The sequence below is a fragment of the Lissotriton helveticus genome, chromosome 5_1 (genome assembly GCF_964261635.1).
Source record: "Lissotriton helveticus chromosome 5_1, aLisHel1.1, whole genome shotgun sequence".
Taxonomy (NCBI): domain Eukaryota; kingdom Metazoa; phylum Chordata; class Amphibia; order Caudata; family Salamandridae; genus Lissotriton; species Lissotriton helveticus.
The window spans coordinates 1,797,818,379-1,797,834,913 of NC_136065.1; the positions used below are offsets into that span (position 1 = coordinate 1,797,818,379).

Here is a 16,535-nt window from a genome sequence, read left to right on the forward strand (position 1 = left end):
ATAAATAGGGCCACTCGATATTATCGAATGCCATTGAGGCATCCAGCGCCATCAATGCAGTCTGGGCGAACCCCACATCCTCTGTCATATATAGCACTTCATAGAGGCGGCAGAAATTGTCGGGTGTTCCTACACGGCATAAACCCAGACAGATCGACGTGGACCAAGTCGGGCAGGAACACTAATAGTCTGTCCGCTAATGCCTTCGCTAGGACCTTTGCCTCAACGTTAAGTAGCGAGATTGGCTGATAGGATGAGCATTGATCAGCAGACTTCCCTGCTTTGTGAATCGCGACGATCGTGGCCTCCCTTTGGTCAGGTGGAAGCCGTCCTATTTCCTGCGCCTCAAGATACATCTGGAGGAGAGGGTCGGTAACAATGTTGGTCTGGCGCTTGAAGAGCTCCTCCTGGAGTCCGTTCGGCCCCTGTGCCTTTCCAGACTAGAGGGAATTATGGGCCTTTGCTTAATTCGTCCCCTATAAGGTCTGCCGCCAGACAGTCTTTGTTCTTGGGATAGTGTAGGCAGCACGAAATCCTGTAAAAATTCTGCCCAGTCTTGTTCCGAATGGGTGCAGACCGGGGTATAAACCTCTTCATAGTAGGACACGAAGGCTTCTGCTATATCTGCACTACGTGAGGCTAATGAGCCTGCCTTGTCCCTTCGGCCACCCATGAACGCTCCCTGTCTCGCCGCTCGAGCCACGCCAGGAGCTTGAGGGCCTTACCCCCCACGTTATAGATCCTATGTTGGGTGGCAATGGAATAGGCGCGTGCTTCGCTCTCAGCCAGGGCCCTGAGCTCCTTCTGCTTAAGTGTCAGTGAATGCCGGAGATCGTCGGACGGCGCAATCCCAGCTTCTCGTTCCATCTTCCCTATCTCATCCTCCAATTGACTGATCTGAAGAGACTCCTCTTTTTTTTTTTTGGGCCCCAATCAGGGCCTGAGCCTGCCCCCTCAGCACCATCTTAAAAGCCTCTCAAAGAATGATATTAGAGTTCACCGAGCCCCTGTTCTCCACAAAGTACAACTCTGAACTCTCCCGGATCTTATCGCATATGGTGTCATCCCGAAGTCTCCATGGGTCAATCCTCGGGACGGATGCCCTGTTTGTCACCGGGCCCTTGAGCGTGACACAAACCGGGGAGTGGTCCGAAATACCCCGGACCAGGATATGAGGTTCTACATAATCGCCCAGTTGATCAGTACACGCAAAGAAGTGATCCAGGTGGGAAAAGGTGTATTGTCGCTGCGCTGGGTGGTGCGTATGCCAAATGTCTCTCAATGCCAGGGCTGTAACGAAGTCCCGCAGCCCATGCCACCCCCTGGATCCCCGCCCCCCACCCGACCGGTCCAAATCAGCGTTCATCACGGCATATACGTCCCTACCCAACAGGAGGGTACCCCATGGAAGTTGTCAGGAAGGACCCCAGTTGTAAATCGTAAATCATACGTTCTTATATAGCGCCTTTTCACCGTAAGGTCTCAAGGCGCTTGCTTTGGGAACCCGTCCTGGCCTTTCCCTGCGAGATTACCCCTACTGGGCATCCCCAAGGTGAAGACCAGGCATCCCATCGCGGTGGGGCTGTAGTGGAGATTAAGCAAGCTATTGCCCAGAGTTGCAGAGTGTGAACCCACGATTCGAGTAGGCACCGAGGCGAGAATTATCGAGTCCGTGGACATTTTGAGCTCAAGACCCTGCCGCGTCGGGTATTGAACCCTGGTCCCGGGTCTGACCTCTGCATCAGGGACTGCCTCCTCTAACCGGTGAGCCACACTTCTCCACAGTCGCTGGCCTCCGGTGATTCGAAAAAGTAAGACTTGCTTCCGTCCAGGAACTTTAGACGGGCCGGAAAGAGCATCATGTATTTCACACCTTGTTCTCGGAGAGCCCTCGTTGCCCCTTCAAAGGATCTGCGTTGCCTCTGCACATGAAGAGTAAAGTCTGGGGAAAATCATATGGTAGCATTGTCAAGCTTGAGATCCCCAGCTACCCTCGACGCCTGTAATATGGCATCACGATCTCGGTAGTTCAAGATCTGGGCAATGATAGTACGTGGGGGTGCCCCAGGCCTAGGTTTCCCCCTCCGCGCACGGTGGGCTCTTTCGACCGATAAGAAATTTGACAGACTCTTCGGCTTCAGGTGGTTAAGAATCAAGTCCTCCACGAACCAGTCTGTGGATAGCCCCTCCATGCCTTCCGGGACCCCCACTATGCGGATGTTGCACCTGGCCCGCCCCTCCTGGTTCTCAAGCCGGGCATAGATCTCCATCTGATTTTTCATTAGGGCGGCCACTTGCTCCTCCAGCCTCTTTGTTTTGGACTGGAGACTTCCTCAGTCACAGAGTCCAGCTTGGGCTCCAGGGTTCCGCGCAGATCTCTGATGGCCCCCATGTCGTCTCTAAGCGACTGGTCCGGATCATTGTCAACTAGCTCCCCTTGTTGGCTGCTCGATGTATGCCCATCATCTCTTCCCATGGCCACCGTGTACTTGTCTATGTGGTTGGTCGGGCTCTGTCCTGGCGGCTTGTTGAGGCCCATATCTGGATGAGCAGGCCTTGTCTGTGCGATATACGGAACCTCCGCGCACCAGTCCCCGGGGGGATTGCTTCCACTGCTACTCTCTGGTCTATCGTGACGTCGATCCTGCCAGTCTGAGCTGATCTCCGAAGCTCCCTTGTAAGTCTATCTTACCACTTCACAAGGCCTGCACCCTCCTCACTGAAGAAACTTGCTGGAGTGTCTCCATTAGTGCGCTCTCAGTGTGCAGACCCCCGGGGGGCGCACCCACCCTTGATCATAGGTCTGGGGCGACCGCTCCCTAGCCAGTCCAAGCTGATCTCCTAAGGTCCTTTGTTGGTCTCACACTGTCAAACCGCGTGATCTGCTCCCTCCTCGCATAGACCTATCTGCGCGCTCTTATTAATACACTCCGTGTGCAAACCCCCGCAGACAGGCCGGGCCACACCACCTCTCACAGACCCCCCGTCCTTGATGAGTCCGCTGGAAGCAGGAGGCCACGAGGCGAGCCGCAACAGACCCGTGGCCCGTTTCGCCCCCCCGCCGATCTGGAGGGCACTCGCTCCCGGGCCTGCACCCGACACTTGTGTCCCGGACCCACAAAGTCTTTGGTCCGGGCCGATTCCGGTCCCGATTGCCCTTCACCCCTGTCACAGTACCTTAGGCGGGGGGCACGCCACCCGGGGACCACACAGGCATGGCTCTACTGCTGGGCGCCCTTCGGCCAATGCCGCACCCTCCTCCGGCTATCAGGCAGCAGCGGGACCGCAAGGAGCTCACGGTCCGCGGCGTCACCCGCACTGCCGGAACCAGCACTCATGGAGGTAGTCAGAGAACACCCTCCGCACAGCACACAGCTCTCTCCGGTCTCTGGGCCCGCTATCTTTGGCCTCTCAGACAGCAGGTTCCATTTGGCCGTGCCGGCCAGACGGATCAGAGCACAGAATACGAGCATTAAAGTGCTCCGGGTGGTCGCATCAGGGCTCTATCAGACCCCCCCAACTTCCGATGTCGTCCTACACCGATGGCTGCAGTGGTTGCTCAGGATAATGACGGATGTGGGTGAGTAATAGCCGACTGTTCGCACTGCTTGCCTAGAGTGCAGCCATCTTCGGTGGCTGCAAGCCACGCCCCACAAATGCTGATTTTTAATTAATATTTCACTAGTATACAATTGGCTTCATCCCAACCCTTTTAATATGCTGCATATCTCACATCTCCAGCCCTACTGGCTGTTCAGAAGTGGTGGTTTCTAATATATAATTGCCTCATCTTGCCCAGTCTGCACCATATCGGCCCATCCAAAGCACTATTCCGCTTACAATTTGGCACAGGGAGATTAAATAGTTTGCCCAAAAACAAGACCTGTTCAAAACCAACATCCAACGTGAATATTTACTTGTTGTATTAACATTTAGCTTTTTCGTTATTTTAAGCTGTCCATGTTTAGCTGGGACCACTGCATACAAAAAAAGCAAAATTATTTTTCAACACCAAAATCTGACTTTCACAAATGCGAGACCTATTGCATTGCAAACTATTTTTTTCTCCTGAGATGTAGAATCTTCATTGCTCTATTATAGGTTGTTTCTCCCTGCTGTTTTCCCTTTCGGTCATCTCTCAGCTGCCTGATTGTCACCATTCAGTTGGTAGTGTTTTATGTCCTTTTGCTTTTCTTTTTCAGGGATGTTTGATAAATTCTTTTATGTGGTACCCTATGGCTGTTGCTGGCCCACCGCTATCACATCTCGGGCAATGTCCACTGCTGTGCACGTTTCTGTGTACCCTTCTTGGGTATATTTTACGCAGTGTGTGTGGTGCATTTCTATGTATTTTATAGATTATACTGATATGTCCATATATATTATTCTGTTGCCTGTAGTCCTACATCTTATTGGTATTTCTATAGACAGTCCTGTTATGCTACCTTTCTAGGAGGGAACGCATTTTTGCTTGCGTTGCTGTATTTTTCCTCATGTCCCCACAGTGCCTTCACTTGTTTGTTGCTTTGCAGTCGCAAACCTTGCTCCTCTATGGTTCTCTGTTGCATGGTACCACAGGGCTCGCTCTTCTCTCGGAGTGTTTCCTATGGCCACATATATTCTATGACCAGCCTTGTTGTTTGCCATGCTTTCTAATGGCTTTGGGTGGTGCTTTTTGCATCTTTGGCAGGGAGCCTCAGCTCGGTGATATTAGCAATTATCCTTCGTTGTCAGCCTTGTCTGCTAATGTTCTGGTTACCATTGAGGATGCTCTATGGTGTTGTAATGATCTTAAGTGTTCTTCCAACCCATCCTTTTTCTTCTGCCATGGGTCTCTTTTCCCAGATTTTCTACGATATTTTTCATGGTGTCTGCTCCCTCACCTACCTTTCCAACAGCTGGTCTCTCTCTTATAAAGGCTGGCTTGTCCTAGATCTTTTATGGACTAGTTCACAGACCCTCCTCCGAGGATTATATTGCTTGGGTACGTAATTCAAAGGTAAGGGATCTGCGCATAGATGTCCCTATAAAATGAATGTTACTTACCTTCGGTAACGCCTTATCTGGGAGAGATAATATCTAGCCGCAGATTCCTTACCGACTCACCCTCCTCCCTGCTCTGCGAACTCTGTCCTTTTCATCCCCAGATCCCTTCTGACATTATTGTGCAATCAAGTAAAACGCACATAATATAACAAATGTGTTACAAAAAGAACATTATTTTTTGACACAATGTTTCCTAGCAGTTTCTATAAGATTCTCCGCGTTTTAGTGCGGAAAGTAGTCACTAAATAAACTGACACCGGGGAGGGCTTAAATGTACTCTGTTGATGTCTCACCCGGTGGACGATGTTGCTACGGAGTCATAGGACTTTATCGATCAACGTGCAGAGGTACTGCTGTAGAAAAGTTTCCGAATCCAGTCTGGCACCTGGGGATAATGAAAGGTAAGGAATCTGTGGTTAGATCCTGTCTCTGTCAGATAAGGCATTACCGAGGGTTAGTAACTTATTCATCACAGCTGCAAAAATTGTGACTGAGCTATAAGTAACAGGAGAAGCTGCTCACTTCATTCAAAAAGCCCCAGAGAACTCTTGGAGTGGCCAGCAGGGTTGGAACCAGCACTGATTTATCCCTTCTCTCAACGCTCCCTCTGCACTATTCCTTTCCTCCCCTCCTCCAGAGCTGTAATGTTGCGGCTGGGAAATTACACTTTTGCCAGGAGCTTTCAGCTTTGCTTCCTTGTTCCCGCTCCTCCCATTCCTCCCCTCTCCATTCCGCACCTCACAGGGCGCAAACCAGGGCCGCCAAAAAAGGAAACTAGTGTAGATGCCAGCCCATATTTTCAATCTAACGTTCCCAATATTGCCACATGCAGTTTCCAACTATCTTTTAATGACTTGTTAAGTGATAAGAAAACATTAGTTTATGGATGAAGGACCCAAGTCAATCAGTTCATGACCTGGAGTTGTGTTGCACATGGGAAGGGCTTTTTGGATGGTCTTGATTTCTTATTTTGTTTCTCTGCCCCACTGCCATTCTTCACAGGCACTGACAGATTACAAAGGGGAGCTCAGGGATGATCCGATCATCAACACGCACTTGGCCAAACTCTACGATAATTTATTGGAACAGAATCTCATCCGAGTAATCGAGCCCTTCTCCAGAGTTCAGGTGAGGATTCGATCATTCTTTTACTGAATGTGTTTGTTTCCAAATGTTAAGTGAGTAAAAATTGAAAACCCAATAGGTACAACCAGTGGGCTCTAGATTTAAATGTATCCTTTGTGATCTTTCCTACACCAAGTTTCGTTCAGATTTTCATTTGCGATGTCCCCTTTTTAGGTCTCAGCCTGCGATGGCTGCTCACATGCGCAGTCTCGCTGGCGAGATTTAATAAGATCGAGAGAATATCACTAGCGAGGTTAAGCCCCGCCCCTCTTCTCCATTGGCTGGCCTCCTAAACGGTGGCCAGCCATTGGAGAAGAGGTCCTAGTGACGTTCTAATTTCTCTTTAAGCCCCGTCCTTTTCAGATTGGGTACCTTGACTTACTGCTGAAGTAAAATGTTTCTTTTCTTCTTTATGGGTCCAGAAGGCCCCATAAAGAAGATAAGGAACCTTTTATGCCAGCAGAAAGTCCGGGCGCCCAATCTGAAAAGGACGAGCTTAGAGACAAATGGCGAGTGCTTGTTAGGAATTGTGCCCTGCGAGGGTTAGTGACTGCCCCGTCTCCATGGGGGCATTGGTGGCCCCTGAGCAGTGTGACGTTGCCATAGAAATAGATATAACTTTAGTAGCATTGACATTTGAAGGATTATTTTAAAATGACCTATTTCTGGTTTTTCATTCCATGTCGCTGCCCTTCTACCGTTGTCCTCGTCTTTGTGGCCATCCTGCGGGCACGTCTTCCCTGCTGCCCGCTGCTGCCACCCCTTCTCTCACCCCCCCACCCCGCCCCCCCGCAAATGCCACTTCCTTCCCTGCCCCTCTTCTGGTGTCCCCTTCCCAGCTTCCTTTTCCCTCAGTGTGTGATCTTGGCGTGTGAGGAATGCGTTTCTCTTTGTCTTCCAAGATCTGATGTTATTGGCATGGACACTTCCCATTAGTGAGGTGAGAGCAGGACCTGGTATCTTTTCGACACACCCCCACCTGAGGGTGCGCCCCCCCAAACTGTTCCGTTTGCCGGCCGCCTCTAGGCGCTGGTCGCTCGGGCGCAGCTCACGGAGGTGGTGAGGGTGGAGGATTGAAGCTGGGCATTGGTGTGTGGGAATCTGCGGGAATGTGGCCGTGGCACTCGGACAGGAGGTGGGATGGAGTGGGGCTCATGACCCCCCGGCTCCCAAGACCAAAGTCAGCACGAAGTGCACATGTCGCGCCAGCATTCACAGCGCCAAGATCTCGGGGGAACAACGGAACGCCGAGAAGCGAGGACCCGAGCCACCCAAACGTCACGGGGCTTATTTACAAGCGGCCTGGGCGTCTCTTTTAACATGGGAAGAAGTGAGGTATCGACGGCGCAAGGGGCTTGCAAATAAGCCCCCAGCGGTCTTTGAATTGTAGAATGTGTGCATTTCCAGGCCCCAAAAATAGTAACGCAAATGCCCCAAAGCCGAGCGTGGGCCTGTCCCAGCGCGGCGCCTGTCTATGGGACGAGCCTCTAAGCGCTCTCATGAAGATGTATTTGTTTTATTTTACGTGCTTATAAAGCGCTGCGTGACCGCGAGCAGTGTTAACACAACACTTTGAGAGTATCTCTATTAAAATAAAACACTATTAACTGAGGAAATAAACTAAAGACCTTGCAACCTTGGGGACAACATCGACAATTTGAAGATCAGGTTCTGCAAGCCGAGCTGCCGTCTGTGCCTTTAAAGGACCTTAACTCTGAAGGGCTCTGGGAGCATGAAAGACCGCGTCAGCCCTGTGATCAGCAGCTTACACACACATCTTGGCAGCAGGCAGGTGAACCCACAGAATTCATGGAGATAAAATCTCGCTGCACAAGCGTTCCTTTAAAATAGCCCCGTCTGTTTCACATGTAATGGGAAAGGCTACATTCGGGGTTTATTTCTTGTGTAAGGTTGCAAAAAACTATGTTCGAGGCATATGAGCTGCAGATTACACACTGTGCATAGATGGCCACCTAGTGTTGGACCCGGTGGTTTGCAGTTTGTTTTGTTGTAGAAAAGTCTTTGGAAGTCACGGGATCGGTGACTCCTTTGGTTGATACTGCGCATGGGCATCGGATCCATCCCCAGATTGTTTTTTTCCGCCACCGGCCTCGGATGTGTTTCCAGCGCTCTGTGTTGGAACCGATTTCCTTCGGCGCGCAATCCTCACCAACTGATTAAAACTCCGTTTCGAACGCTTTCCAGTCGGCGCTAGTCTTCAACACCAAAGATTTCCATTCCGGTAATCGTCGACGGCCTTCGGGCCTAACTAGGAATCGTCGACTGCCTAACTAGGCCTCGACTCCAGCTCATGGAAAGGACGCCATTTAAAAAGTGTCCTCAATGTGGGTCGAAGTTTCCCCACACCGACCTTCATGAAGTGTGTAACCTTTGCCTCTCCCCGGAGCACGAGGCCAAAGACTGTTCCGCTTGTGCCTCTTTCCGCTCCAAAAAGACTATCCGGGACCGAAGAGAACAATGGCTCGATCTTCAGCTTCGATTCCGGACGACATCTTCGAAGAAGGCGTTAACGTCCCTCGACAGCACGACGTCAACAGCAACTCCGAGGCAGACGATTCAGATGTCGAGGACATCACTCCAGGACAGCGGGTCGTAAGTAAGACCGTCGACCCCGACCCTTCCTCGACACACCCAAGGAAGGCCCCGGTCACACCCTCGGGCGCACACCAACACTGCTTCTACTGCCCCACCTTCGGGCCCAGCTAAGAAGCCAATTAAGCCTTCCAGCGACTCTGGCTCGAGTCGGCCTAACCACGGTGCCGACGCACACCTACCTACCAGATGCTCCGTCCATCATCACCCCCTTTTGTGGCGCACACCTACCGGCACCGAAAAAGACAACGGCACCAGCCACGCCAACAGCCAAACCACCGTCGCCGAAATAAACCACTACTCCTTCGGCACCGAAACCCAGGTCGGAACCAAGCAAACCTGCTTCAGATTTGAAAAGACCACCGGAACCGAAAAAACCATTGGATCCTAAAAATATACTGAAGCTGAAAAAATCTTCGGACCGAAAAAATCTTCGGAGCCAAAAAAGACTCCTGCTTCTCCGGTTAAAGACTCTGCCAAAAAGCCAAAAGAAACCGCTTCAGGGTCGAAACCTTCCTCAGCACCAAAGGATCGGCCTCCTGCAGAGGACTTATTTTATCCAGACCCTGCGCAAAAGACTCTGGCTAGAGATCCAATTACTGGACAGCTAACTTTGGCTTCAAAGAAGAGACCACTGGATAGACCAGCTCCAGCACCTCATTCAAAAAAGGACATGGCTACATCTCCTTTGAGACTTCCTTCCCCTTCTCCTCCACCTATCCCATCACCACTTCCTCCACCACATTCCCCAGCATCCTCTATTATACCATATGATGACAACAGGGATGATAGCTCTTGTGATATGGGGGGTAACATACCTGATCCAGCTACTCCTACAGGCTCACCTGACCCATGGGATGATTAGAACACACAAGACGTCCTAAATGTCCCTCAGGATGACATATACCCCTCAAGGCCTTCCCCACCAGAAAACACCATGGGTTTTAATCTATTAATTCACAGAGCTGCTCAATATCATGGGGTAGATATGCATACAGACCCTGTTGATGAAGACTTTTTAATGAACACTTTTGACAATGCACAAAGGTCCTCATCCACCTTACCAATGCTTAAAGGAGTAATTAAGCACGCTCCTGAAGTCTTCAAGGACCCAGTCAGAACTAGTGTCATTAACCCTCGTATAGACAAAAAATATAAGGTTGCCCCTTCAGACCCAGCATGCATTAAGGGCCCAGTACCACTAGACTCACTTGTCGTTTCCAATGCGCGCAAGAGTGCAAACTCAGACTTCAGTTGAAGCTCCACCACCAGATAAGGAGTCCAAGCTACTTGACGCATCAGGGAAAAGAACCGCGTCTCAAGCACCAAACATGTGGCGTATTTCCAATACACAAGCACTATTGGCCAGATACGACAGGGCACATTATGACGAACTAGAATCACTAATGAGACACCTCCCTGACAAGTACAAGGATAGAGCAAATGAGCTTATCCAGGAAGGGAAAAATATTACAAATACCTCCATTAGGTGTGCACTTGATGCAGCAGACACTGCCTCTAGGGCAGTTAACACCAGTGTCTTATTGCGTAGACATGCCTGGCTACGCATATCAGGATTCAAACATTAAGTACAAAGTGCCATTTTAAATCAACCCTTTGATGAGCAACATTTATTCAGACCTAACGTGGATGTATCCCTTGAAAAAATGAAAGGATACAGACACAGCAAAATCTATGGTAGCCCTGCAGTTGCAGGCTCCCAGACGTTCCATTCGACGCTCATCATATCGAGGTGCCACTAGGGGATACTCCTCAGACACACCTTCTACCTCATACAAAGCCCCCACACAGTCCACCTACAGTAAGGGCTACCAAAGGGGTGGTTACAGGGGTAACAATAACAAAGGCAGAGGTAAGAATAACAACTCCTGCTCTGCCTCTACCCCTGCCCAATGACTCTTCTCCTCTTCCCCCGTCCCATTCCACTCCTGTCGGGGGAAGACTTCAACAGTACCTGCCAGCATGGAAAAACATCACATCGGACAGGTGGGTGCTACAGGTAATTCAATCAGGTTACTGTCTAGAACTAACATCCACACCCCCAAACATACCACCCAAGCAGCGTCCAATGTTACAAGAACATTTAACACCGCTAAGACAGGAAGTAATATCTCTCCTGCAGAAAAACGCAATAGAAATAGTGCCGGAGCAAAAAAAAAACAGGGAGTATACTCTTTATACTTTCTAATACCAAAAAAGTACGGATCCCTAAGACCTATCCTAGACCTCAGGCCTCTAAATATTTACATACAGTCGGTTCATTTTCATATGGTCACACCAAGTCCTTCCACTCCTGGTACAAACCGACTTCCTTGTCACTCTAGATCTCAAGGAAGCCTACTTTCATATTCCCATTCCCCCAGCGCACAGAAAATATCTCAGATTTGTGCTAGATGGGCAGCACTACCAGTTCAAAGTGCTCCCATTCGGAGTCACAACAGCGCCAAGGGTGTTTACCAAATGCCTAGCAGTAGTAGCGGCACACTTAAGAAGACAACATATTCATGTCTTCCCGTATCTAGACGACTTGCTCATAAAAGCCAGCTCATACAGCCAGTGTGTACAACACACTCAAGCTACCATTCAACTGCTTCACCACTTGGGATTCACCATAAATCACACCAAGTCACATCTGCAACCCTCACACATACAACAATATCTCAGCGCTACAATAAACACCCAACTAACACTAGCCTATCCCTCTCCAGCCAGGATAACAAGTGTACAAACTCTCCTAACAAGATTCCAACTGGAACTCTTGCTTCCAGCTCGTGTGTTAAAGCAGCTCATAGGAATGATGGCATCTTGCATATTTGTAGTACCTCACGCAAGACTGCAAATGCGTCCTCTTCAAGAGTGCCTAGCACGCCAATGGAAACAGACTCAGGGTGAATTAACAGACCTAGTGTTGGTAGACGGTCAGACTCCTCGGTCTCTGCAATGGTCGAACACCAAAAACCTTTCCAAAGGGGGACTGTTTCTAGAGCCAGTTCCTCAAATATTCATGACAGCGGATGCATCGCTCTTCGGCTGGGGAGCTCATCTACTGCATCACACCATGCAAGGCAGGTGGACACCCCAACAAAAGCTACTCCAAATCAACCAGTTAGAATTGCTAGCTGTGTTTCTAGCCCTAAAAGCATTTCAAACTCAAGTGTCAGGCAAAGCTGTCTTAGTCCGCACAGACAATATGACAGCTAACTACATAAACAAACAAGGGGGACACACTCTCTGCAGCTCTGTTAGCACAGCAGATATGGAGATGGGCTATACCACTAAAGAGCTTCCTCTTAGCCCAACACGTCCCAGGAGTACAAAACACTATGGCAGATCTGCTAAGTCGACAAACACAGCAGATCCACGAGTGGAAACTTGATCCACAAGTTCCTCCGTTCTTTCAAATGTGGGGACAACCTCAAATAGACCTCTTTGCCACCCTCAAACGCAAAATGCCCACACTTTGCCGCCAGATACCCACACCCATTGTCCAAAGGTAATGCGATATGGATGAACTGATCAGAACGATTTGCGTACGCTTTTCCTCCTCTCCCACTACTTTCGTTAGTGGTACGCAAACGACAGCAACATTCCCTGACGCTCATCCTAGTCGCTTCAACTTGGGCCAGACAACTGTGGTACACCACGCTGTTGCAAATGTCTGTAGTACCACACCAAAAACTAAACCTATCTCCACGCCTATTAACACAGAACCATGGAGAGATCAGACACACGGACCCAGCTCAGGTCTACCTAGCGATCTGGCTCCTGAGGTCATAGAATTTGGTTACTTCAACCTTCCCCTAGAATGTATGAATGTTATCAAAGAAGCTAGACGCCCTACTACTAGAGCATGTTATGCTGCTAAGTGGAAACGGTTTGTCATATACTGCCAAAACAACCAAATGTATCCTTTAGACGTGTCTATTCAACACATCATAGGATATCTATTACACCCTCAAAAGCTTAACTCAGCCTATACATCTATCAGGCTACACCTCGCTGCCATTGCAGCATACTTACAAAATAGACAACATCTATCTCCTTTTAGAGTACCAGCTATAAAAGCTTTCATGGAAGGACTCAAAAGAACAATTCCTCCCAGAACGCCACCTGCACCAGTTTGGAACTTAAACATGGTTCTCACAAGATTAATGGGACCTCCCTTTGAACCATTACATAAATGTGAATTGCAATTCCTAACCTGGAAAGTAGCTTTCCTAGTAGCCATTACCTCTCTCAGAAGGGTTAGTGAACTACAGGCATTTACCATTCAAGAACCCTTTCTGCAAATGCATCATAACAAAGTGGTTATTCGTACTAATCCTAAATTCATTTCACCATTCCATCTAAATCAATCTGTTGAGCTGCCCGTATTTTTCTTGCAGCCTCAAACAGTCGCAGAAAGAGCTCAACACACCTTAGATGTCAAGAGAGCATTACTGTACTATATCGAAAGGACACAAGCTTTTCGTAAAACAAAACAGCTTTTTGTGTCTTTTTCACCACCACATAAAGGCAATCCCATATCAAAATCGGGGATAGCTAGGTGTATTGTAAATGCATACAAATATGTTATCACAAAGCCAAACGTACGTTAACAATTCCTCCAAAAGCCCATTCTACAAGGAAAATAGGGGCTTCAATGGCATTCTTAGGGAACATTCCCCTAGATGATATATGCAAAGCAGCTACATGGTCTACACCGCACACATTCACAAAGCATTACTGTGTAGATGTGCAAACTAAACAAGCCACTGTGGACCAGGCTGTACTAAAAAAAACTCTGTTTCAAACAACTGCATCAGATACTGGTGGTCACCTCTAGGTGTGGGTACTGCTATATAATCTATGCACAGTGTGTAATCTGCAGCTCATATGCCTCGAACGGAAAATGCTACTTACCAGTATAGATCTGTTCTCGACATGTAGAGCTGCAGAGTTACACACGCCCACCCGCCTCCCCGGCTTCCTTTATCTGTTCCAGTATTATCTTAATTGGATACAAATCACATGGACATCACTACCTCTTGTACAGCTCCATCACTTCCCTAATGGTGAAAAACAATCTGGGGATGGAGCTAATGCCCATGCGCAGTATCATCCAAAGGAGGAGTCACCGACCCCGTGACTTTCAAAGACTTTTCTACAACAAAACAAACTGCAAACATCCGGGCCCAACACTAGGTGGCCATCTATGAACAGTGTGTAAATCTGCAGCTCTAAATGCCAAGAACAGATGCATACTGGTAAGTAGCGTTTTCCTTATGGACCAAACCCACCTCCGCTGTTGGCAAGAAAATAAAAAGAAAGTGTTAGAAAACAAATAGCTATAAATTTTGTACTAGCCACAAAGAGTGTGAGGATTTGCCAAATGCCTGTGGAGCTGCCCTTGAACAGCATTGCGGGGGGCACTCTTGCTTTGGGGAAGGGGGCGGGGAGGGCCGAGGCAGGTGCCCGTCAGCCAACTGTGTTGTCCTGGCTCCATTCCCGAGAGTCCAGTGCTGGGATTTGCGTGCAGCCCGCTGCTCGGTGTGTTTGAATGTGGAGACAGGTTGTGGCGGTAGATTGTGTCCACATTATGCTCTGGCGCTGCACATTCTGCAGCCACCTATAAACACTCACTCGCCAGCTTGGAGTTTGGTTTCGCCAACACATCAGAGGCGGGTCATCCGATAAAGGCTGAAGGTAAGGAAGGTTCGGGACTGGGGGAGGGGGTGGTCAACGGGTTTGGATCTTGACGGACACGGTGCTGGACGCTGTCAGTGCGGGGGAGGATGGGGTTGTGCACCCTACTTTAGAGACACCGGCTTTGTGTAGTGTGTTCCTTGAATGTTAGACAGAACTTGCTTCGGAGACTGCTTTTTAATAAAATAGCGCTTTTTCCCCTCAAATTACTCAAACTGCACTGCATTGGGTGGCCACTGGTTTAGTGTCTTTTTGCCTCGTCTTTTGTTTGGAGACGAGTAGCATCCTTGAGTTTGCTTAGGACTCCCCTCCATATTTTTAAACGCAGTATTCCTACTTAAGTGTGACATTTCTACTTTCGGTGAATGCTTACTACTTTTCCCTCTTTCCCAGGGCTTTAAGTGGGGGGGGAGGACTGTGGGGGGCTGATGCCCCCAGTTTTTTGGGGGGGGCTCAAAAGGGGGCTCTAGGGGGCTCTATTTTCGGGCCTCAAAGGTAGGATGAGCAGACGTCCCGATTTTTGTTTGGGGTAGGGGGGGACTGTGGCGGGCTGAGGCCCCAGTTTTTTGGGGGGGGCTCAAAAGGGGGCTCTAGGGGGCTCTATTTTCGGGCCTCAAAGGTAGGATGAGCAGACGTCCCGATTTTTGTTTCGGGTTACTAGTGTGGGTAACATGTCTTGATAGTGAAATACTGCCAATTTCGTTTTTCACTATTGAAAGGCTATCTTGCCCATAGGATAACATGGGGAATGCTGTGTGACATGTTTACCTGCATATCTTCCGATAACAGCAAGATAGACATATGTAATCTGGTATCCCTGAACTCAGAATTTAATAACACATTCTTTAGTGCAAATGGTTTGTAAATTCTAAGTTTGGAAATGGCACTTTTAGAAAGTGGCTATTTTCCTGTTCAACCTTTGTGTGCCTCTGCCTAGTTGTGTATTGACTGTCTGGTTTGTGAGTGAAGGGGCCGGGGGCGGCTCCAGGAGGCTGGCTGAGTCAGCACAAGGCTGAATAGACCCATCTGTATGTAGAGTGGTGGGAGGAGTAGCACCTGGGTCTCAATAGGGCTGTGCCTGCCACAATGCTGGCTCCACCTCCAGTGGTGCGTCTGATGGCCCTGGCCCACACTCACAAAGGAAGAAGAGGTGCACTGGCAGAGTGCACCCAGAACTGGTTTAGATTGGGTACAGGACCCCTCACACAAGAAGAACAAAGACTTTTGGGGTATAAAAGTAGGACTGGAGCCCCAGAAAAAATATATTAGGAAACTTTGTGATCAAGAAGGAATCCGTGCTGAGTGTCTGGGAGCTGACCTACAATTGCTGTGATTGCTGAGGAAGGGACTGTCTGTGGTGTGCTGTGTCCCCCTAACTTGAAGAGGAGCTGTGCTGTGTGCTTTGCCCCTCTGAAGCCTGCCTGTCTCCAAGGGCCTAAGAAGAGCTGGGAACTCAGGGATACAAATGTTCTCCAGCACCCACCCTTCCAGCTGCTGAGTGGGTCTCTACGCTGTGCCTTCGTGAAGCTGCCCCCCTGTGAAATCTGTCTGTGTGCTCATCGGCACACAGCTGGGGCGTAATGTCGTGAGGCCTGCTCTGCCTCAAACGTGATCTGGCCCAGGATCAAGTCCCTCGCACTCCATGTGTGCGGATTACCGCACCGCTGAGGAACTTTGGAGTGCCTGCTTTGCCCCGAGCGCTGTGTACACATTGACTCCACCGCTGACCCTCGAGCTGTGTTGTGTGCCCGAGGCCGGGTTCACTGCTCTGAGAAGGAGCCTCGACACTCTGCCAGTATTCACCGTCCCGGGATCGTCATTTCCGAGTCGTGCTCGGATTGGTCACAGCAACGAGGATTTCCCCCAGCAATGCAGAGGTTAGTCAGGCGGAGCTACGTTGCGTCTGGAGAGGCGCGAGGCGTCCCCTAGCAACCGGGGTTCCCTCACGCTCGTCATCGAGGAAAGGAGCTGCCTGAACCTGAGGCCAAGGCGCGTCCCACAGGCGAAAGCGGCTTCACCGGAGATCAGCATGGACCGCAGAGCCC

The 16,535-nt window shown here is 49.6% G+C and overlaps 1 protein-coding gene across 2 annotated transcripts in view; it reads left to right on the forward strand.

Moving 5' to 3' along the window:
• Positions 1 to 16,535, forward strand: part of PSMD11 (proteasome 26S subunit, non-ATPase 11) — a 473,607-nt gene that overhangs the window by 315,859 nt on the left and 141,213 nt on the right. For both annotated transcript variants that reach the window (XR_013594972.1, XM_078645110.1), the window contains exon 10: positions 6,049 to 6,174. Coding sequence is in view for 1 of the 2 variants with exons in the window: in XM_078645110.1 (XP_078501236.1) it covers positions 6,049 to 6,174 (126 nt within the window). In the remaining variant the exon portion in view is untranslated. The remainder of the gene's footprint in view (positions 1 to 6,048; positions 6,175 to 16,535) is intronic.